Source organism: Halyomorpha halys, unplaced genomic scaffold (genome assembly GCF_000696795.3).
Source record: "Halyomorpha halys isolate HHAL.00 unplaced genomic scaffold, Hhal_1.1 Scaffold1876.1, whole genome shotgun sequence".
In the NCBI taxonomy this organism is placed as follows: Eukaryota; Metazoa; Arthropoda; class Insecta; order Hemiptera; family Pentatomidae; genus Halyomorpha; species Halyomorpha halys.
Genome location: NW_027107215.1, coordinates 184,073 through 193,760, shown reverse-complemented (window position 1 = coordinate 193,760; position 9,688 = coordinate 184,073). Strand labels below are relative to the sequence as shown.

Here is a 9,688-nt window from a genome sequence, read left to right as displayed (position 1 = left end):
TTTAGTCCAAGAGATAGCTCAACTGGATAAATCTCTGACAGTCAGATATATTATAGAAGGCTTATCACCCTATTACGATCCAGTTGTTAACTCCATTTTGGCTAATAGGAGCATTAAATTTAGTGATTTAAGGCAAGTTTTTATATACATACATATAAAATCATTTGAAAGATATTAAAGAATTATAGTATATTAGACTTTAATCCATGTTTTGGAAAAAGTATTCTGAACATGAGGAGGAGGGGGGTCCATGGAACCCATTTACCAACTCAAAAACTATTATCTCCAGTAATATTACAGAAGCTCATTTGGAAGATAATTAAAATGTCTAAGCTTAGAAAAAACAACTTAATCTAGGTCAAAAGAACCAACAGATATAATTTGTTGGAATTACTCCTCCATCACCAACAACATTTTTGTATTTACATATGATCACCGTGTACATATTTTATCTTACATGGATGGAATGGAAGAATAAAAATGAGTCATAAAAATTGAGCCTGAGTAGAAGGAATAGATTATTTTTCGTCAACAGGCTTTCAAGTATCTGTTACTTAATTTTAAAATTCAGTTTTAGGTTGCTTGCAAAGTCTATTTAATGTCCATTTATCAAAAATATATACGCTTCATAGCCAGTGCTTTAGCTCCTGTCATCTGCTTAAGAAGTGAATATAAGTGGCTGTTGAGATTTTTTTTCTCTAAATTAGTATTTAGAGTAATGAACTGCATTTTCATGGACTGTGTAAGGTGCAGAGCAGCATCATATAATCCTAGTATGAATATAAGGTGTACTCACTTTTGTCTCTAATAACAAGACATCCTAAATCTTGAAAAATGACTGAATATTCAAGAGTTGTAAAAAAAATAAAAAAAAATAGTTTCTAATAAAAATACATACTTTTTTGAAAAATTAAAAATGACTCCTATAGCCTACCTGAGTTGTTACAAGAAACACTAAAACGCCAGAGATATGAACTACGTTAGCTTCAATCCACTCCTCTCCAGCACGCACACATCCTCGCTCGTAAATATTCCTTTCGTCATTCTCAGATGGAGATATCTTAGCCCAACCATCAGCAAACTATCCACCACCATTAATGTTAGTAAAATTGTTAGTAATATCAAGCATTCACTACTCACTACTTTTTACTTATATTAAAAATGTTTTAATTTCAAGTTTTTTATTTTGGTTTAAAAAAGTGAATAATTCCAATGATAACATTTTGATTTTTAAGAAATAGATTTCATATTCAATAAAAAATTATAGTAACTCTCTGATTAAATGATTCTATTGTAATTGAAATTTATAATAAAAGTATTCTCACAATATCTACTAAGTTATTGAATTAGAATGTTTGAATCATAAAATCACTATAAACAATATTAATTATAGAAAAATGAAAAAATAAAACGATCCTTTGATTTTAATATTAAAGAAGCATACAAATGAAGTTATAAATGTAAGTTTATTTCTGCCGATCAACCATGTTAAAAAAAGTACTGTAAAATATTTTAAATTTCAATAAAAAAAAGATATATTATTAAAAAAAAAAACTTTGAAAATTGGTGAGTAATAGGTAAACAGTAAAAGCATGAAATCATAAAAGCATAGTTAGAGCTAGAACTTAATTAGTTTGCACTTTGTTCTTTAAAACAATGGTTCTTAACCTCTAAGGTTCATTGCCTCATTTGGAGAGACATGTTTCATTCTGATAATTTGTTATCACTAATAATTTATTAATGATAAACTATATAGATAAAAAACAGAAATATCATATTTTAGTCTATAACAGAAACTAAAATATACACAATGTATTAAATTATATATATACAAGATTGCCCCCCCAAAGTAGTTCACTAAACTCTTAGTCTAGGCATTATAAGATTTCACCAGAAAGCTTTAAGAAAATTTTTCATTTCATTGTTTTTTAGGAACTGAACATGTATGGACTACAATCTGTTTCATAATTTTGACTAGAACTCACATAAATTTTTTTTAAAAATATTACAATAAAATTGTTGGAAATTCACTAATTTAAATTTAATACAATAGAAGGTATTCAAATAATGTACGAAAATAAATAAAAAAAATATCAGAATTTCTTCAAATAATTAAAACGAGATCACTTTTTGGTAACCATTTGACTCTAGTCCATTGGGTTTAGAGCAAATACTCCAAAATGATGGCTCCCCTTTTTAATTTGAATTTCTAAACAAGTAAAGAACCACTGTTTTAAGATTTTATCTAGTTGCAACTAAAGCAAAAAAAGATTTCTAGAAAGTATAAATTATTTCAAAGATAAAGATAGTCTAATAAGTGTTATTACAAAACCTTAATAACTGTTAATATTATTTAAATGCTTGCTTTAACAAATTCAATAATATTAATTTTGAATATAATAAAATAAGCCAGTAGTCATAGAAATAAAATTATTAAAAACAAAACAGTTTTCAATTTATTAGCTAATTACCAACATTTTATGGACTAAAAGTATCAAAAAAATGTTGAACACAGTAAAACTCCTCTTTTTCAATGGAAACCACTTTCCCTCTTACCTAAACAATATGAAGTCCCAATTAACATTATGAGGAAATAAAGTAAATTTAATAGATATTGCTCAGCTATTAAATTGTATTTTATTCAAATAAAACCAAACTCTTTTGTAATTGGGGACAGCCTTAACATCTTAATATTGGAATGAATCTATTTATTTTCTTCCTTTAATTAACATGAATGTATATATCATTCAATATATTTTGTTTCAAGATGCAAAACCTTTTGATCATCAATGCTTATTGTTTCCTATAATTATGAAACTGCATACACCGATGTACACAAACATATATATAAGCACGCATGCACATGGATATAAATCTGTTCGCCTATGAGAGGAGCCGCTCTTATAATAGTGTTGACTATATTTCCAGAGACGTATTAAGAAAGGAGAATATAAGAAAATGGCAACGTAAAACAATGAGGCGGCACTCAGCCACTCACCCCCATGATGTAATGCCTAACGGCGGTCCCCTGGAGGGTGAGAAACAGGTGTAGGGCGGGGGTTTTAGTGGGTAAAGATCCCACACACGGATATACGGTACTATCCATGTCTTTTGAATATTTCCACCGACCCTGGTAAAAAAAAAAAAAAAGTATATAAATACTTTACTTAACCTTCCTTATCTTTAAGAGCTTCAGAAAAATTTGAGGTCAGTCCGATTCTATTTATTGCTGTCAAATGAGGGCATACTTCAAAAATATGTTTAATTGTAAGAATAGAGTAACATTATAGGCAAGATGGAGGTGGCAGTTATCTAATTATGCGAGAATGCGTGAGATCAATATGGCCTATTCTCAAGTGGGTAAGAGCAACTTCATCTCTGGGGCTGCTGCGGTAGGATGTAGAACATGGTTTAACCACCATGGACCACTTTATTGATTTCTTATAATTTACTCGGAGGACTTTCCTTCCCAGATGTCAACAAGTAATTAATTGTGTCAATGGCTTCTTGTAACTTATTTTTAATGGTATTGTGTTCTCAGACTTGCAAACGATCACTAAGAGATCTGGAAACAGTAAAGGTTTAACACCTCTTAGTAAATTAAGCCTTAGATCGTTTGTTGAAAAGGCACAACCCTGAGGAACACCACTGAACTGTAAATGATCAAGGATAATATATATGTATAAACAGATCCACTCAGCCTTAAAAGGTTACCTGAGTGTTTGCTGTAATGAGAAACAGCAGTCCCTAAGAGGACAATAGTATTGTTTCAAATTACTCATGGAAGAAAACCATACACTTTCGGATGGGTACAGAGGAGTTTCACTGCATTTAATATTTTAATTGAGCTCATCATTGCTCTTAATGCATAGATTAAATAACAGAAAGAGCAGCAGAATGGACTAAATAGAAATTCACAAATTATTTATTAAAATCAACTATACTTACGAAGCCTTCACTTGGTTTCCTTCTAACATCATACCCACACTGCTTATTCTTAATAATTTCCTAAATATAGAAAGAAAAAAGTTACTTTAAAGTTAAGATAAAAATATAATTATTTATAACTAAAATTTCAAAAATGTTTGTTCCTAAGTAAAATAAATAATTAAATTAATTACACGATAAGAAAGTGAAGGAATGATACTAAAGAATACTTATATAATGAGTAAATAATACAGTATAACATATAATAATTAGGTATAACGAACACCCACCTAAAACCTGAACATTAATTTAGATTGTGAATATTTTATTTAAACATACACTGATCATAAACAAAGACAGAATAGAAACCTATAGCAATAGAGCAGATGCTTGTTGAAAGATATTTTTCAAGTATTTAATATAATTCATCACAAGTCCGTCACAAGGTCTCTTTCAAGTGCATTACTACTACACCAAACATGATAGTGCTTACAATACCCCACCTATCTTGTTTTTAATTTTTTTTTACATTCATCGCTGATAGAAAGGGCTCAGAACTTTCTTCTACCTCACCTATCAGGAGTGGAATCCCTCATATCTCAGTTAAGGTGCTATTATAGTACATAATTATACAAATGGAAATAGTAGAAACAACCACTCAGACATTATACACACTAAAGCTGTATGCCCACCACAAAAACATTACACTATCATGATCATGGAAAATACAGTTGAACTAAAACAAATCTCAATAAATATAACACCAAACACAGTATAAATAGTAAACAGGAACAAAAATTATGCAGATATAATAATTAAATTGCAATTATAATAGCCACCAATTTACAATAATCCTTAAAGAAATATTTTTTATTTATTATTTAAAAATTGAAAAGGAAAGATTCATAAGGAGACAATATCATAACAACGGTAGGAGAGGGAAGGAATTAAAGAGATTAATTTAGGAACATTAGTGTGATGATAACAATGAAAAAAGTACTGTACATAATAAATTAATTTAATTATGACAAAGTATTTAATATGGATTAGGACTATGTAACTACTATTAAAGTAAAAATTAAAATAACTATATATTTTATAAAAAAGATATACAATGGATATTTTACTGTCAGCATGGCCAAATAAAGCAGTTTTGTCTCCCTTTAACATCAATATTTGAAAAAACAAGTTTTTAAAAATAAGTTAGTCGATTTATTAGTCATGAAAAAGAAAAAGGAGAAAAAAAAAGTTTTGGGTCATGTAAAAATATGTCCACTCAAGGATTAATAGGTAAGCGGTCAACATGGCAACCCAATGTATTTGAGCAAGATGGCGAAATGGTGAAATTTCAGAAGTCTTGTCCTGAAGATGGGGGAATAGCCCTGAAAGGTGGATGATAGAAAACTATGAGTATAGTAAGGAAATACAAGAAGGTATAAAAAAAAAAAAAAATCTTGTAAAATAAAGTTTTACGTGTTGGAGTGATTTATTTGGATGTGAATAAGTTCTATGAGTTTATCCCACTTAGATTACAATTGCAATAACATTTGAAGATCTGCTGGTACAATTTCACTCAAGTTGTTTTTAATTGGAAGAAGATAGTTGACCGTATGAAGTAGATTGTAGAAAGAGAGTCAATAGAGGTATCAAAATAGTAACATTTTATTAAATAGTAAAAAATTTTGGATTTTCTTTTTAGGAAGTGTGGTAAGTCAATTTTAATAAATTTTTTTGAGGTTTAAAAGCTTCCAAATATTGATATATCCAAATATATTTTATTCTATATTTTCTTTTTTGTTTTACAACGTTTTGGGACTACTGTCCCATATTCATATACCTTAATAAACCTCATTTTTGCCAAACTTTTAATTTTATTACGGAAATCATGTCATCTGCTAAAAAAACACTGTAAAAAATTTTACTTTACTACTTTTATACCTTTATTGACCACCACCCAATTTGTTTTTTAGTTTCTTCAACTAAATTTAACTTCTGATATTTTTGTTCATTTATCAACAATGAAATTAGTAATATGTTTAGAATTAACAACTAATACTATAATTTTTAATACTAGGTAACATCTTTTTATTTAACATAAGGTAAAAATAGAAAAAAGATGAACACACATTTGGCTTTCTCTTGCAGCAAGAAAATGGCACTCCACAGGCTTCTCTGCTTCCAACGGCTTGTGAGGAACAATTAAAATAATTATTTTTATCCCAGTCTTTTGGACCTTCTATACCACAGCATTGTAACTGAAAAACAAAGCAACACATTTAAAATATCATAATCAAGAAGTCATTAACTTTTTTAAATAAGATTTAAACTACGATAAACTACATGAAATTATTGTATGAACTGTAATTTAAGTTCTATTATTTAATTATTTGAAAAGTTGTAAGCAGCCTTCATTGTTACAGAGATCAAACATACTCTAAGGACAATTTACAAAGCTAATTTAATATTTTATTGTAACAGAGTAACCTCCTAAAATAAGTCGTCATATTTTAGTTCCCATGACCATAAAATTTTTACTTACGACACAAGTAACAAACTAAAATATTTACCCAGTCTTCTTGTATCCAGTCAATGAGATTCTGCTGATCAGGGTCTTCTCTATAATGTATAATGAATGCTTGGAAACCATCGGTGGCCTGCATTTTAATCTGAAATTCAAAATAAATGATCATACAAAAGCGAATATATATACACATACTTCAATTAGGATCGATGTGATGCATTATATTTTAAACAAAAATATATGAAGCTAAATAATCGAGTTGGCCCAAGATTATTAATTTTTGAAACTTTATTAAATAGTTTTTCTTGTTTCACTATGAAAGCAAAGTTACATATTACTATTGAATATAAGTGCCATTTTTTTGTGTTTGCAAAACTATAATTTCAATCTTTTAAACCTTATCCTAATTTATATTATTCAATAAACTCATTGATATGACTAGTAAATTGTGACAAAAATAATAAAAAAATAAATATTTTCTATATAAATAAAGAATAATTACAATTTTTCCAAATTTTAATTACAAGCTACGCTATCACTATTTTACCACTAGTAAAAAAAATAAGTTATAAATAAAACAGATTCATGTGAATCAAATGATAATAATACCTCTTATGACTTTGAATTATTTAATACAACAGAATAAAAGTGAAGATTAATGATAATATATTTATGTGAATAAACATACCCAGTCTTTAAAAATGAAGCCCAAGAGTCCTGCAGTCAACTCAAGTAACAGGATAATGAAAAGAAAAATGGCATACTGAAAAAAAATAAATAAATAATAGGACAAGTGATTTATCAACTACATAAATAATTACCTAAAAAAATCAAAGGAGCCAATTTTCATAAATAATGCTTTCAAGGCTTACACATTCTGAATTTTTACTACATTCTAAAATAGCAAAAAGACTAGCTGGTCTTCTTTTCATTAGACAAAGAGGATTGTCATCAAATATAGAGAACACAGGCCCTTCTTGTTTGTATAAAGACCAAGAAGGTATTGGTCCCCAAAGAGTTAGATTTTTATTATTTGTGGAGATAGACCTTTTAATGGGCAGATACTGAAATTTATTGTTTATTTCTCAAAAAATAGTACAAAAAAAAAAAGGAAAAGAAAAAAAAATCTTTTTCAGGGAGCGCCTGAAGTTGGTCACCAACTTACTGTTTAACAATGCAAGAATGCTTCATCAATTTTGAAAGAAAGAAAAGTCATTTAAACAAATAATCTTTACAAACCAATTTGGTTGGATACACTAATACATGCAGAAGCGCCTCCGTAACAACAGTTGGGTGGAGAAACAAAATTTATAAAATAAAACCCTATTCAACAAGATATGAATTCAAAGTATATTGTTATTACAATAGATTGCATCTGGATAATTTTTGATATTGTGGTCTCTTTGCATGAGCCTTGAGTACCATCAATAGTTTTTTTATGGTATTCACAGTGCTTGAGGGGTTCTCACAATCCGAATAAGGAAATATGAATTAGGAAAATAAATAAGACAATTTAAATTCACAGAGTAATGGTCAAAAGATAATACCAAGACAGTTCTTCTGACAAACATTTTTATTTATTTGTAATAATAAAATTAATTTCATTTTTAATATAAAACATAATTAGAAAATGGAAGGAAAACGTAATTATTTAATTTATATTTCGCAGAACTAAGTATTCGATTATTTAATTTAAAATGATGAACGAATGCTGTAAATATGGTGTTGAGAAATTGTAGCTTGTACGGTTTCCTCAAAGCAAGGACGAAAATAACGCGATCAATGTTCTGGCTTGAATAGCAACCGAGGAGATCTATTGTGACGTGATTTCGTTAAAATACTAAAAGGAAATTTCTTTTTTTTTTTTAAACATTAATTTTCAAGAAGAGGAAACAGCAGTGAGGAGTATTCGTCTCGAAGGATTACTCATAGCGGATCCACGAAATAATGCAAGACTTCACTCTGTTTACATACACTTGGTTGGGAATCTGTAGCTAACCTCTTTCAACTAACTTTGTAAGAAAAAATATATAAAGTTAATTTAATTATGTTAGATTTATGACTAAAATAGCATAAATTCGTACGTTATTTATTAAATTATTCTATGGCGCTGTACTCTGAGCAGTGGCCTTTATTTTTCAGTATCCGTGGAATAATTGCCTTCGTCAAAACAATGACTAATAAAAATACTAAATAATTATCGTACTTATTTGAGCGTTCAATTGGAAATTCAGTCCCTCAATATTAAAAACAAAATTAGTGTTTCTTCTGTAAAGTTTTTGGCCAATTTTTGTATTGTTTATGGTCCCAGGAATTGAAAAAAAAAGTTCTGCCCAAAAAACTTTTCTAAAAAAAAGTGTCAGTTCCAAAACCAAATAGATTTATAGCCACTGAAATGACAGCGCTCTTGCAGAGGATTAGTGAAATATTTCAATTAAATATTTTTTTTTTCATGATCACCGGAAATACACATAATGTCCCATATTACACCGAGTTAAAATGGTTCTCTTTTTCCTATCGCTGCTAATATTTCCAAGCGTCCTTTCTATTCCAGGAGATTAGAACTCATTGCACATCCTATATCCTACGGAGACCGCGACTGAAATCCTTGGTTCAATCTCGTACAACCAAGTATTGTACTGTCCATCTGACTTCAATCCTCTTCCCCAACCTAATGGAGTTTGACAAGTTATTTTTTCCTCGAGCTGCCTCTCTGGAACTCTTATCATATACGTCAGACACCAATATTGCTTCGCTAAAATCCCCCATTCAACCACCTTTACCTATTGGATTAAATATTTTACATATGCACATATTATTCGAAAATAATTGAAGCAAATTTTTCTATTTTTGTTTTTTCTATTATATTATTCTTTTAATATATTTTATTTATATAATGAAGTTTTAAACTAGCCAATATACCATGCAACAACTAATTCACTCACTAAGGCGTTTATGACAGGAAAAAGGCTTTTTCTGAAATTGGGCGACCTCCTTCTTGCTTTTGGAAAATCAGAAAGAGTCTTCTGGAGGAGAAATTAATACACACATACAAATTTTAATAAGAAGCAAAGCTTTTTATAATAATATTCTATAAGGTTTCAAGAGTTTAAAAAAATCTTCAAATAGGTCAGTATTGACGTATATACAGTGTCTTTACCCCCAATATTTCATATTCATTTATTTAAAGGTAACCCATAAAGAAGTTTAATAAATAGTACAGTTTAATATATAAACATA

The 9,688-nt window shown here is 28.9% G+C and overlaps 1 protein-coding gene across 3 annotated transcripts in view; it reads right to left on the bottom strand.

Annotated features, from left to right (window-relative positions):
- Positions 1 to 9,688, bottom strand: part of Tsp26A (Tetraspanin 26A) — a 199,396-nt gene that overhangs the window by 8,100 nt on the left and 181,608 nt on the right. For 2 of the 3 annotated variants that reach the window (XM_014436378.2, XM_014436379.2), the window contains exons 4-7: positions 7,137 to 7,211; positions 6,495 to 6,593; positions 6,054 to 6,182; positions 3,949 to 4,008 (exon numbers count right to left, since the gene is read on the bottom strand). In XM_014436378.2, the coding sequence (XP_014291864.1) occupies positions 3,949 to 4,008; positions 6,054 to 6,182; positions 6,495 to 6,593; positions 7,137 to 7,211 (363 nt within the window). Of the gene's footprint in view, positions 1 to 934; positions 1,082 to 3,948; positions 4,009 to 6,053; positions 6,183 to 6,494; positions 6,594 to 7,136; positions 7,212 to 9,688 lie in introns of all 3 variants that reach the window. The other variant, XM_014436377.2, reaches the window with a different exon arrangement.